General features: G+C 53.0%; 2 protein-coding genes across 2 annotated transcripts in view; both read left to right on the top strand.

Moving 5' to 3' along the window:
• LOC145547488 (microtubule-associated protein 1S-like) overlaps nt 1-8099 on the top strand; it is an 8764-nt gene extending 665 nt beyond the window's left edge. The window contains 9 exon segments of the mRNA XM_081604345.1: nt 2121-2201; nt 2204-2221; nt 2713-2795; nt 2861-3001; nt 3097-5481; nt 5484-5766; nt 5769-5996; nt 6433-6641; nt 6716-8099. Of these exon segments, the coding sequence (XP_081460471.1) occupies nt 2121-2201; nt 2204-2221; nt 2713-2795; nt 2861-3001; nt 3097-5481; nt 5484-5766; nt 5769-5996; nt 6433-6641; nt 6716-6871 (3584 nt within the window). The 3' untranslated portion in view covers nt 6872-8099.
• Nucleotides 8100-8800: 701 nt separating this feature from the next.
• On the top strand, nt 8801-13555 carry LOC145550346 (paralemmin-1-like). The gene is given in 11 exon segments (XM_081604351.1): nt 8801-9136; nt 9488-9527; nt 10004-10084; nt 10473-10563; nt 10566-10611; nt 10748-10820; nt 10919-10940; nt 11004-11072; nt 11170-11244; nt 11972-12103; nt 12780-13555. Coding segments are annotated over 11 exon segments (1398 nt in total). The 5' UTR covers nt 8801-8930; the 3' UTR covers nt 13343-13555.
• The last annotated feature ends 300 nt before the right edge of the window (nt 13556-13855 follow it).

Genomic DNA, 13855 nt, shown 5'->3' with positions numbered 1-13855 from the left:
TCCTCCTGGAGGAACCCAGGAGTCCATTCACCGAACCCAGTTCCCTGCAGACCCTCCCGAGCAGCAGCCCTCAGTCTGGACACGTCCAGTTCTGATTGGACCTGGAGAAGAACTGGTTCTGAGCCCAGGTTCTGGAGAACCTGCTGTGGTTCTGTAGCTGCTGGGCAGAAAGAGGAAGTTCTGTTCTACATACCAACTTCCTGTTTGTTCAGGAAACGCTTGTTGGTCAAAGATAGGAAGAAAAAGCGATGGGTCACTCTGAGGAAACTGATGCCTAACGGGACCTTTTGTTCAGGTTCTGTTTTTCTCGGTAGTCCCTGCCGCGGTAGAGACTCTTTCCTCTAATATCTGTAAATAATAGTATTACAACAAAACAGGACGGAAAACCCTCAAACAGAAAGCAGATGCCGATAAGGAGCTAGCAAATTATAACCTCCAGATTATCTGCTCATCCTTTCAATTTCATAGTTTCACATTCTGGATTATTTTAAAGTTCCATTGCTGTGATGAGAAATGGCTCCATAAACATGTTCACTGGATGACAAGTTCTGGATGAACTCAGATTTCAATAACGATGGAGGTTAAGAGGCTGACGGCTGGTCCGCCATCCTGAGCCAACAACTGTAATTGGCTTAAAGCTTCATGCTTCAACACATGCTAATGGTCACGGCAACAAGCCGGTGATGGCGAGATGTAAGCTAACCCTTAGCATTTTAGCTCATTTTAACATAAAATCTAAACTTTACACACTAAATGGAGTGTGACAGCGATAGTCAACATGCTGGTGATACCCCACATTAAGCTAGCCTTAGCATTTTAGTTTGTACATTAATGTTTGTGCACTGAATGGCCTCTGTCCATAATAGTCAACATAATAATGTTACTTCACATGTTATTGACTACTTTTTACTTCACCTCATCCATCCTTCCATCCATTTTCTTTCACCCTCGTCCCTCAGTGGGGTCAGGAGGTGCTGCTGACCTCTCCAGCTAACGTTCTGGGCGAGAGGCGGGGTCACCTGGACAGGTTGCCTGGACAGGTCACCTGGACAGGTTGCATGGACAGGTCACCTGGACAGGTCACCTGGACAGGTCACCTGGACAGGTCACCTGGACAGGTCACCTGGACAGGTCACCTGGACAGGTCACCTGGACAGGTCACCTGGACAGGTCACCTGGACAGGTCACCTGGACAGGTCACCTGGACAGGTCACCTGGACGGGTCACCTGGACAGGTCACCTGGACAGGTCACCTGGACAGGTCACCTGGACAGGTCACCTGGACAGGTCACCTGGACAGGTCACCTGGACAGGTCACCTGGACAGGTCACCTGGACAGGTCACCTGGACAGGTCACCTGGACAGGTCACCTGGACAGGTCACCTGGACAGGTCACCTGGACAGGTCACCTGGACGGGTCACCTGGACAGGTCACCAGTCTGTCGCAGGGCAACACAGAGACACAGGACACACAACCACACCTAGGGACAATTTAGAGAAACCAATTAACCTGTCATTCATGTTTCTGGACTGTGGGAGGAAACCGGAGAACCCGGACACAACCCACCATGCACAGGGAGAACATGGAGACTCCATGCAGAAAGACCGGGGCCGGGAATCGAACCCAGAACCTTCTTGCTGCAAGGCAACAGCTCTACCAACTGCGCCACTGTGCAGCCTCTTCACCTTAGCATTGTTGCTAATTTTCAGTTTCAGAACACAGCGCTGGGTTCCCACTGACACGCACGATTTCATCAGAAAGTTCTAGTTATTGATCAACTGCAGCTCATGCCGACCCGGGTTCAAGGTGATCAGCGACTCCAGTGTAATTTCTGATTTCCACCCAGCTAGCTTAGTGACACCAACAGGCTTTCCTCTGCCTACATCCCCCAGAATGCCAGGCATTCCTGGATCAGAGTTCAGTGACATTATCAATTTGAATTGATATTGATCACAAGTCTTTGGTGATAGATATTGATATTGAAGCCAATGATTCCAAACCAACATTTCTGCTCATCCTAGTTGTCATTTTATTTACTAGTTCAGATCAAGAACGACTAGGTCTGTTAGGACCTGGTGATGATGATGATGATGATGACAAGGTGGTGTCTCTGTTCCAGGTGTGCGCTGCTGGCAGGCGGATCTAGACGTTGCGGTTCTGGATCAGCAGTTAAAGCTCTTCGTGTCGAGACATTCGGCTTTCTGTCTGAAGACATCCGAGGTGAGGAACAAAGATCCTCTATTTACACAAGGTGCTCCTCTCGATACAGGGCTAGAACTATAGTGGGTGTAGTAGACCCCGCCATCATCGCGGTCGGGAACTAAAGTGGGCGGAGCTTTGTGATGAGGTGGAGCTTCAGGTGGAGCTTCCTGCAAGTGAGTGTAGATCAGCTGCTGCCTCAGTGTGAGCAGACCGACCAGAACCAGGACTTTACTGGCCCTCCTGCTGAAGAACGAGTGTGTGTGTGTGTGTGTGTGTGTGTGTGTGTGTGTATAAGCACATGAACCGGGTCAGCTGAGTCTCTGCTGAGCCGCCTGCAGGAACATCAGGGGCGTTTTCACCACAGTTCTGGTTCTGACTCAGTTTCTGAACCACAAGACCAATGAGCAGAACCGGGCGCTGCCATTCTGTAACCAGGTTCTGGTTCTGACCCAGGGCACGGTCCGTCCAATTCTTCCTGCTGTGTAACAGATGTTCTGCTGGTCCTGCAGGTCAGCGGACCCTGCAGCACCGGGGAGAGGTTCTGGACACCCAGGTGGTTCTGAACCCGACCCAGAGCTTGGTCTGCTCAGAGGTGAGACTCTCATTGCATCTGTGTCTCCTCTGACGGACTCTAACGGACCTGTCGGTTCTGTTCAGGTCCAGCGGCTCCTCTGCAACCCGTCGCGCCACAAGCTGCTGGTTCTGGCGGGTCAGTGCGTGGAGAGCAGCGGCGAGTTGGTTCTGCAGCAGGGCGGATTCTCCAGCACAGATCTGGCCCAGATCCTGGCCGGTGACGAGGTGAGCGGTTCTGATTATTAGAACCAGCTTGTTCTAATGGTTAGAGTCAGCTGGTTCCGGTCCGTTTGGTAACAGTTGTGTCTCTGGTGCTGCAGGTGGTGGGTTCTGCTGACCCGGTTCTGAAGGCCTGTCTCACCCTCAGCTGCCCGGCCCATTGCCTCTGGACCGACACGGAGCTGCAGAACCTGCAGGTGCCGGTCTGTGTGCGGGTCAACCCGGGCCCGGTTCTGCCGGAGATGGAGGGCCTGCAGGAGTTCACAGAGTACCTGTCGGAGTCGCTGGAGTCCGGCTCGCCCTTTGACCTCCTGGAGCCGCCCGGCACCGCCGGCTTCCTCAAACTGTCGCGGCCCTGCTGCTACGTGTTCCCCGGCGGCCGCGGTGACTCCGCCTTCTTCGCCGTCAACGGCTTCAACGTGCTGGTGAATGGCGGATCCGATCCACGCGCCTGCTTCTGGAAGCTGGTCCGGCACCTGGACCGGGTCGACTCGGTGCTGCTGACCCACATGGGCGAGGACAACCTGCCGGGCCTGAACGCGTTGCTGCTATGGAAGGCAGCCGAGCAGAACCAGGAGGACGGGGACAACCGGGTCAGGAACCTGGTGTCCCCGGAGCTCGGCGTGGTGTTCTTCAACGCTCCCGGCAGACTGAAGTCCGTCCATCCAGAACCAGGCTGGCTGCGCGGCTGCGACCAGGCGGCTCTCGCCCTGTTGACCCTCCAGAAGCTGGGAGTGACTCCAGAACCTCTGAGCAGGCCTGGCGGGCCCGCCATAGAGCCGCTGATCCTGTTCCAGAAGATGGGAGTGGGCCGGCTGGAGCTGTACGTTTTGAACCCGGTCCGCGGGTCCAAGGACCTGGAGGCTCTGATGCAGCTGTGGCCCAACGGAGCAGACTCAGGAGCTGCAGAGCTTCCTCTGACCTGCCGGGTGTCCATCTGCGCCCTGCTGGTTTGGCACCCATCCAGAACCCAGGACCGGATCGTGCGAGTTCTCTTCCCCGGCTGCACGCCACAGGCCAAGATCCTGGACGCTCTGGACAAACTCGCTCATCTGGACTTCCTGAAACAGCCGACTGTCAGTCTGGAGGTTCTGGAAGCGTCCAAAACCCAGAAGCCACTGAGCCGCCAAGAGAGTCGCGAAAGTCTCAAGTCCCAGTCCAAAGACCCGAGACCCAACGGTGCCTTACAGAAAGATAGACGGTTCGAAGTCCGAAAACCTGAGCTGAAGACTAAGACCAAAGCAGGAGGGGACGCCATGACCAAGGATGCAGAAGAAAAAACTCAGATAAAGGACATAGATCTGAAACCAAAGACCACAAAAGCTGCTGAGAAATCAAATTCAAAGAGGGATGGGTCAAAGGAGGACAGGAAGGAGGTGAAGAAGAAGGATGAGAAGGTGTCTGCTGCTTCTGGGAAGAAGGAAGAGGCTTCGGAGAAGAAGAAGGAAGCTCCAAAGAAGGACGCCACTATTCCTAAGACCAAGAATGAAGCGAAACCAGAACCAAAGAAAGACAGCAAGAAGGACAGTAGAACCGAGGAGAAGAAACCGGCAAAGTTACCAGTTAAAGAAGTAAAGAGAACCGGTGGAAGCACTTCCTTAACCGGAGCTACTGACCAAAGGAAAGCCACAGGTAAAACCGGCAGTGTGAAGAAGGGCGGAATGCTTCCAAAGAAAGATGCCTTTAAAAAGGAGACGAGAGGGAAGTCGGGATCCCAGGAAAACCAGAAGACTTTAACGGTTGAGGTCACGACGGTGGAGTTTAACAACCTGGAGGATGCCAACGGGAACCGGGGCCCAAAGACTGCAGGGGCGTCCGAGGACACTTCCCTCAATGGGAACCAGATCTCCACCACGGAGAGTCCAGAGAAGTTCCGCTCTGTTGAGACTGATTCGCCTGGCGCCACCTCACGCATCACCAGAACACCAAAAGGTGACCTCAGAGTGAACTTCGACCTCAGTCCAGCAATGTTCCAGGTTGCAGAGGGTTCCCCCAGAGTCCAGGTAGAGAAAATCCTGGAGCCGTTTTCTCCTGCAGACTCTGCTCCGACCAGTGCCGGACACACTCCCTTCCACCCGTCCCCTGAAGACACGCCTGGTCTCAGCAGCCCGGGCGCCCGGGGATCCAGTCTGGGCTTTGAAGACTACAACCAGGGCGGGTCATGCAGAACCTCAGAGGTCAGCTCCCTGCCAGAAGGTGTGGAGAACTCCACTTCGTCTCAGGATAAATGCTCCAGCCTCCTGAGTCCGGCCAGGGACTCCTCCCAAACCATGACGTCCATGCCGGCGGAGGTTGGCTCCCCCCACTCCACCGAGGTTGACTGTTCCCTCTCGGTCTCCTCAGAGCCGGTCCCCTCTACCGGCACCAACACGGTTCTTCCCGGCGGGCCCACCCAGAACGGACGCTGTGGTTCTGGGGAGAACGTCCGCGGGGTGTCGGGACTCCCTCCGAGGTTCCCCACGATGTTGACCTCTGCCTGGTGTCCCCCTGTGAGTTCCAGCACCACCCGACTTCTAGTGCCTCACCAGACCTATCCGACAATGACCCCTCCCCTCTCACCTCGGCCTGCAGCCAGGAGACCCCGCCCACTTCGGTCAGCGACTCTCTGCAGACTGCCACGGACTCCGACATGCCCCCCAGCACCGAGGAGTGTCCCTCCATCACCGCTGACCTGGACTCTGATGAAGACTCTGGCTTCCTCCGTCAGGCCAGTGATCTTCCCGGTCAGCGCTTCCTGCGGCGGACGGGACTTGACCCTCCACCGGCACCGGTTAAGACCTGCCCCCTCTGCCGCTGCAGCGTGGCGCCTGCATGGCCGACCCCGAGGCTGACCGCGCCCTTAAGGCGTCCGGCGCCAGAAAGAAGCCTCTGCAGAGAACCACAACAGGAAGCAGCCGGTCCAAAGCCAGTTCCCCCGGCTCCCTGAGGACCGGACTCGACTCCAAGTCTTCGTCACGGAGTTTGCCTGGTGGATCCAAGGTCACGCCTTCAAGACCGTCAGGTAGATGAAGTCCTGGGAATCTTTAGATGGTTTCAGCCTGATCTCTGGACAAACCAGAACCAAACAAAGAGTCAGTTTCTGATTGGAGCCTTTAGCCTCCAATCAGAAAGTCTGTTTCTTCTTTCGGTTACGTTTCTGCAGGAAACAGGAATTTATCCTCAGCTTCCATGTTCATATTTTCAGTTTACTTTAGTCCATATTTAAATCACACATGATGAATGTTATGACTTCTGGTAATGTTGGATTTGCTAATATTTAACTATCTGGATGTCAACTAATTTGTGCTTTGGGATCAATAATGTAGAATCTGATGGTTTAGAAAATCCCTCTGGCTCCCTCTGCTGGTCTCTGACTGACATCCTCACCTGCTGCATCTCACCTGCTGACCAAAATGCTGCTTCCTCTGAAACAACCCTCGTTGTTCTGTTCATGCCAGGTTCTGCTGGTCCTGAAGGTCCTGTGGTTTACGTGGACCTGGCCTACCTGCCATCTGGCTCCGCCTCCTCCACCATCGACCACGGCCTGTTCAAACGCCTGCGTGCTTCGTATTACATCATCAGCGGCGACGACCCGGCGAAGGAGGCGGCGATGAGGAGGATCCTAGAGGGCCTGCTGGTGGGGAAGAGCTCCTGGCCCGACGATCCGGTGGGTGGCGCCGTCCCGAACTTCCTCTCCTGATTGGACCTGCCCTCTGATCAGTCTGTCCCCCTGACTTTCAGGTGACCCTCATCCCCACCTTCGACTCGCTGGCCATGCACGAGTGGTACCAGGAGACGCATGAGCGGCAGCAGCAGCTGGCGGTGACGGTGCTGGGCAGCAACAGCACCGTCGCCATGCAGGACGAGACCTTCCCCGCCTGCAAGGTGGAGTTCTGAGCCAGGCTCCGCCCACCTCCTGCTGAGCATGCTCAGTTAGAAACGTTTGCTCCCTACTTTCTTCACCTGTGTGACATCATGGTCACCCTCACATCCAGCCCCCACTGGATCAGAACCAGCAGCTAGAACCCGTCCTGTGGATCAGAACATGGATGGTTGAGCCGTTTTGACTAAAACAGTTTATGATTAGCATTAAACGCTACGATTAGCATCATGTTAAAATCTTGTTCCCGAGTCGTTGACATAATCACCATGTGGCCGCATCGTTTCCATGGCAACGCCACTAAAGCTACAACACGCTACATTTATCACACCGCAGGAGCGGAGGTGAAACATCGTAAAGAAACATCGTAAAGAAACATCGTAAAGAATCATCGTAAAGAAACATCGTAAAGAATCATCGACCAAATCATTGTAACAAAACTGACACATTAAAATTAAACACTGTAAAAAAATGTAGGAAGGAAACACAGGAAAATGTAGATGTCAAGAAAACCCAACTGGACAGCCATGCTAATGCTAATGCTAAGCTAGCGACCATTCGTCACCGTGAAGAGCAGAACTTTTTACCAAGTGTCAGCCAATAAGCTGCTGCGCAGCCAGCCCTGCTAGCTCTGCTAGCGCTGCTAGCGCTGCAGGTTCCAATGCCAACATTAATATTCACAGCCACGCTGGTTCTGCTATGGTTCTGGTTCCGGCCGACCCAGTCGATCCTGGGTCTTCATCTGCTGATGAACTGTAGCTCTGCTTCTGACTCGCCAACTTCTGAACAGAACCCAGTAATCATGGTTGTGCTGCGGTTCTGAAAGTCTCAGGTTCTGTTAGCGGTTCTGTTCCTCCTGAAGGTTCTGACCCGGTAGGCGGTGGAACTGTTTTCTGGTCGGTTCTGACGCCTCCCCAGGTTCCGTCCATGCTGCCTCCGGCTGCAGCAGCAGTGCATCCTGGGAGCTGTAGTCAGTGTTTCTGCCTGTTTTAGTGAATCCTGACTGAATTCGCCTATTTATTTAATTTAACTGTCATGTCACAAAGTGTCCTGTAGGGCGGCGCCGTCCGCCCGGGCCGCTCGCCGGCTCTTAAAGCTGCAGACTTTTTTTATGCTCCTGATGGAACCAGAACCTGCTAATGTGGTTCTGGAGTGCCTTGGATCCTTTAGCCCCGCCCCCTCACCTGTCTGCTTCCTGGAACACTAAGGATGACCTTTCAGAATAAAAGTAGCTGTTGAACAGAATCTGTGTGGACTTTTATTTTGAAAGAGTGGTGTTTCAGAAAGTTTGATTTCCATCGGATCGTCTGATGCCCAGCAGAACCAGATGGAGCGCCGGGTACCTGGCCAGGTGAGTAGAACCAGAAGTACTCCGGTATCGTCTGATCGGGTCCAGAGCGGTTCTGGTTCTGGCCGGGTCTCTGAGACCATCTCAGAGTTCTCAAAAGAGACGGACGAACTGGTTCTGATGTGTTCAGAATGTCTTTCAGCCAGAGATCAGTTCATTGGGCTTTCAGCTGCTGGTCGGTTCTGGTCCGGACCCAGTTGAACGGTCAACCAGAGCATGTCTTCAGTTACTTTTACATTTTATAATTATTTGAAAACATCCAGTTTTAATGAATGAGATTCATTTGTTCTTGGTCTCTCTGAGGCCCCTGGTGGCTCCCAGCGGAAACCACCGGTAACCTCTGACCTCCTGGTTCTGGTCCTCTGAACTTTGACCCCACAGTCAGAGCTGCTCCTTCAGGAAGATGAACAGAACCTAGTGGAGGTTCTGGGTCCAGTCGGTTCAGCTCAGTCATGGCGGAAGCCCCGCCCCGCACCCCCTCCCCTTCCGGTGGGCGGGGCCTGTTTTGTCTCGGCTGGTTCCGCTGCAGTGGTGAGTCAACCTTCATCTCTTCTGTTGTTCTTAAATATTTTTATTTATTGCGGATTAATCGCGCCCGTGCGTCTATACGTGCACGCGCTGTGATGTCATTGTGCGGCACCGGACTTTGCAGCAGAACCGATCCCGGTCCGGTTCGAGGCGGGTCGGAACCGACCGCACTCCGGGCCAGGATCTACTTTTAGAGCGGAATGATCCGATCAGGGATCAATGAGCTGCAGCTGGTATCAGTTATTGATCAGTTTACTGACATTAATGTGACGCATCAAGGTGGACACCTGCAGGCAGCACGACTTCCGGTGAGGTTTTCAAAACAAAAGGCCCCCCATCGCTCCTCCACAGCGCTGGTGCTCCAGCGGCTCTCTGAGGTCATCTCACCTCGAGGTCAAAGTTCATGGTGAGGTCAGCTGCAGGGACATCAGCAGAGGTTCTGATCCGACCTCCTGCAGCCTCAGACGGGTCAGATGAGGTTCTGGAGTCCAGCAGAACCTCTCTGGTTCTGTTCTGACTCTTATTTTGAAAGGGTCTTCCTGTTTCCTGGTGGGTGGGGCGGAGTTTCCGGTCAGAACCAGAGCAGGCCAATTTGACCCACTGGCTGTGGTTCTGGTCCTGAACAAGCTGTTAGTTTCTCTTGATCCGAACAACCAGAACCGGATCGGTTCTGGTTGCTGTGAGGACTCAGATCCTGGACCAGAACTTTGGGTTTACCATCAGAACCGAGTGTGACCCAACTCTTTTTGTGTTTCAGCGCCATGGAGGCTCATCAGAACCATCTGCAGCAGCTGGCGGTGAGTCTGAACAGAACCGGTCCTCACTGCGGACCAGTCAATTCAGCTGATTGAAAACCAAACAGACTTCGATCAGAACCGATGCCAGCAGACAGAACGGGTCGGGTACCTGCAGAGACGGAACACGACCCGTTCTAAGTGGGTTCAGAAAAGGTCGGAGGTCAGGCTCTTAGAAGGTTCCGCAGAACCGGACCGGGTTTAGCCGGGTTCTCAGGAGAAATGGGCTGGTTCTCTGCCTCCAGCGGTTGGTTCTGATTGATGCTGGTATTGATCCGGTATGGATCCAGTCTGGGAAGATTCTGCATTCAAACCGGGCCAGCTTTATTCAGAACCACTCAGAGACAAATGCACTGGCAGTCGGCCAGCAGGAAACGCCGCCTCAGATACACACAACCTCTGACATCAGCTGTCAGAGGTTCTGGTTCTGGTTCTGGTTCACTGAGGCCAAACTGACTCAGTCTCCCATCATACCTCAGGAAAACAGGAAGTGGCAGACGGAGATGGAGAATAAGCGGCGCCAGCTGGAGGATGAACGGAGAGCTCTGCAGCACCTGAAGGTTGGTTCTGCTGGTAACCATGGCAACTCACCAGATGTCTGCAGGCTTTGATTGGCCAAGGTCAAAGGTCAAATTGTTTTTAAGTTAAAAAAAGTCAATTTGAGTGCAAGTCTTAACCCTTCGTTCAAACATCAGAGTGTGGCTATGTCTGAGTGGGCGTGGCCTAAATGGAGCTGGTGTTCATTCTGTTGTTCAAAACAAACATGGCTGCCGAGTCAGTCTGGGTAAGAGTACCAGCAGACGACAGACGGGTACCAGCAGCTGGTACCGTCAGCTGGTACCGTAGCTGTACCAGCTGACGGTACCAGCTGACGGTACCAGCTGACGGTACCAACACAAACCATGTTGTCTGTTGTCACCTGAAGTGTCGCTGTGTCTGTCTCTTCAGTCGAAGGTTCTGAGGGAGCGCTGGCTGCTGGAAGGACCCGCTGGACCAGACCAGAATCAGAACCAGGACCCGGACCAGGTCCAGAGTCAGCTGGAGAGGACAAGGCCAGAACCAGAACCCTGGAAGAGTCCATCAGGAGGTCTGATCTGGTTTCACAGCGACTTTACTAGTCCTTCATTATACTACGTTAAGTTGTGAGTTTATTGATTGTTTTGTTTATTTCGTTAATTCTGTTATTTTTGTTTATTTCTGTTTATTTTGCGTTTTGTCTGCAGGTTGGAGCAGGAAGTTCAGGAAGTTTCTAGTCTGGAAACTGGACTTGTCTCTCAGACCACAGCGCACTCTGCTGTGAGTAACTACGCTCACTCAATCTCACTGGGAGTGTTTTATTTTGAAATGTCTCAGCTGTTTGTGGAGGGTAACTTCCTGTCTCTGTTTGCCTCCAGATGATGTCAACACCTGACCCAGGTAACTACCTATTCTCTGCTTCTTGCTGTGTTGTTTCTACATCTAACTCATGTCTCTTCTCAGCTGTTGAGGTCAAAGGTCGCAGCAGAATGGAGCTGGGCGGAGCTAAGCCGTCAGGTCAGGTGATCCAAGGTGGGAGCGGTTACACCAATCAGGATACAGTAATCACATTGCAGTAGAGAGTGATGACATCACATTCTGTCTCCGTCTTTCCCATTTGTCCCATGAGACCCTGCAGAGGTCAAAGTTCACAAAAGTCTTAAAGTCAGTAAATCAAGAGAAGCCCGGGGTGAGATAAAGAAAGGTGAGTCAGATGTCCAGCATGTGATCTCCAGGTAAACTACACCTGAACAGGCCAGCATGTGATCTACAGCCTAATAACGCATTAACTACAAGTTTATTACATGTCAACTACACATTTATAACATGTTAAATACCAGTTAAGATGTCAGATTTTACAATGGGAAACATTAGCATGGCTTTTCACTACAGCTCTACAGTGTGTTAACTACATGTTTATAACATGGTAACAGATTTGCAAAGTGTTAACAGCATAACATGTTAATTACAGGATTATTACTAGTGTGCTATGATGACCAGTTTTAATGTCTTTACAGGTTACAATGTGGTAACTACAGGTTTATAACATGATAAGTAGTTGCATTAACATTACGTACAGCTTTATGGACCTGCTAACAGGTGTGTAGCCATAGCCACCATTAGCTTCTGTCAATGTGTTGTAATTCAGTTCCAGTTTAGAAATACGTACCAGGTGATCCAGACTGCTGTTCAGCAGGTCAGAGGTCAGGCTGGTGCTGACATCATGAGTTCATGGTTAGCATCTTTCTCCAACAGCTCTTTATTTCTGTGCTAACTCTTGTTTCATGCTGTACTTCCTTCACACTGTTAGCCATGTGCATCCTCTCTGACTACTTCCTGTCCTCCACTTCCTGTCCTCCACCTCCTGTCCTCCACCTCCTGTCCTCCACCTCCTGTCCTCCACTTCCTGTCCTCCACTTCCTGTCCTCCAGCCATGTACTCAGTGGAGATTAAAGTAGAGCGGGACAGAGTGACGGGGGAAACCAGAGTTCTTTCCACTAACACCAAACTTCCTGTTGACCTCTCTGATCAAGGGGTCAAAGTTTATGAAGATGAACAGAAAGGTGAGATTTAACAGAAAGCTGAGCTTTAGGAGAAGACAAGGAGCCTGAGGAAGAGGAGGAGGAGATGGCTTCATATAACATGAAAGCTTCTGGTTGTCATGACTCCATGTCCTTCTCCTAAAGTTACTGCTGGCATCACCATGATGCAGGAGGAGCAACAGTCAGTTCTGCAGCTGCTTGGTGTGATGTCATCCAGTGCTGCGTTGCTATTGGTCCTTCAGCAGCAGGTGTGTCTAGTGTCCCTCTAACATCCCTGTCCCCGTCCACATCCCGTCCCTGTCCACATCCTGTCCCTCTAACATCCCTGTCCCTGTCCACATCCTGTCCCTCTAACATCCCTGTCCCCGTCCACATCCCGTCCCCGTCCACATCCGTCCCTCTAACATCCTGTCCCTGTCCACTTCCTGTCCCTCTACCCTCCCTGTCCCTGTCCACATCCTGTCCCTCTAACATCCCTGTCCCCGTCCACATCCCGTCCCCGTCCACATCCCGTCCCTGTCCCCGTCCACATCCCGTCCCCGTCCACATCCCTGTCCCCGTCCACATCCCGTCCCAGTCCACATCCTGTCCCCGTCCACATCCCGTCCCTGTCCACATCCTGTCCCCGTCCACATCCCGTCCCCGTCCACATCCCGTCCCCGTCCACATCCCGTCCCCGTCCACATCCCGTCCCCAGTGGTCCATGAGATGAACGGGGACGACGCTCACCTGCTCAGCTCCGTTGAAGTGGAGGAGCTCATTCACAAAGCGGATGAGGCCTCGGTGATGTCACACTCCGTCACCATGGCAACCTCCCTGCCAACAGGAGAAGTCCTGAGGGAGTCAGGCCTTCCACCAGAACCAGAACCAGGGTCCACATGGACCCCCAGCCACGCCCTGGCTGCCAACACAGAGATCACGGGGCTGGAGGCGGTGGCCGGCGGGGAGCCAGACGTGGCGGAGGCCAGCGCTCAGAACCCGGTTACCATGGTGTTCATGGGATACCAGGATGTAGAGGACGAGGACGAGACCAGGAAGGTTCTGGGGCTGCAGGGCACGGTGAAGGCGGAGCTGGTGCTCATCGATGACGGAGATGGAAAGGTAGATCCACCTGCCTGTGCTGCCCCGCCCTCTGCTGCCCCGCCTACACCGACCCAAGCTCCAGAAGTGGTGATGGCGAGCAACGGAGAGGCGGCGGTGGAGGGAAGGGTGGTAGCAGGGAAGAAGAAGCAGCCGTGTAAATGCTGCAGCATCATGTGATCATCATGTGACTGAGACTGAACTAACGCCGCCCGCTCCACTTTAACAACATGACATCACTTCCTGTTTTCTGTGCACTTCAACACACCTGCTGTTTCCTGCTGAGAACACTTAAGTGCATTAGCATTAGCATGTTAGCATTCCACTCTCCAGGTGTGTTCACCTGTATGCCTGTCTGTTTTCTAAAAGAGGAAATAAACGAGTTACTGTGAAGCTGTGTGTGTGTGGTGTGTGTGTGTGTGTGTGTGTGTGTGTGTGTGTGTGTGTGTGTGTGTGTGTGTGTGTGTGTGTGTGTTGTTGACTGGTGATACTGGTGATACTGGGGTCCCAGCTCCTGCCAGCCTTAGTGGCTCTCAGATTGTTTCTCATTTTCTGGGTTTCTTCTCTCTGATGGCCCAGTTATGTGTTCTGGCCATCAGAACACCCAACCACAGCAGAACCAGAACCAGAACCGGGTACTGAACTGCCTCAGGTAGCGGACCCAGACTGTGACTCCATCAGAACCCGTGGCTC

This window comes from Poecilia reticulata, unplaced genomic scaffold (genome assembly GCF_904066995.2).
Source record: "Poecilia reticulata unplaced genomic scaffold, P_reticulata-male-v2 Scaffold_35, whole genome shotgun sequence".
Taxonomy (NCBI): domain Eukaryota; kingdom Metazoa; phylum Chordata; class Actinopteri; order Cyprinodontiformes; family Poeciliidae; genus Poecilia; species Poecilia reticulata.
Note: the sequence above shows the minus strand (reverse complement) of the source record. Positions and strands in the feature narration are given on the sequence as shown.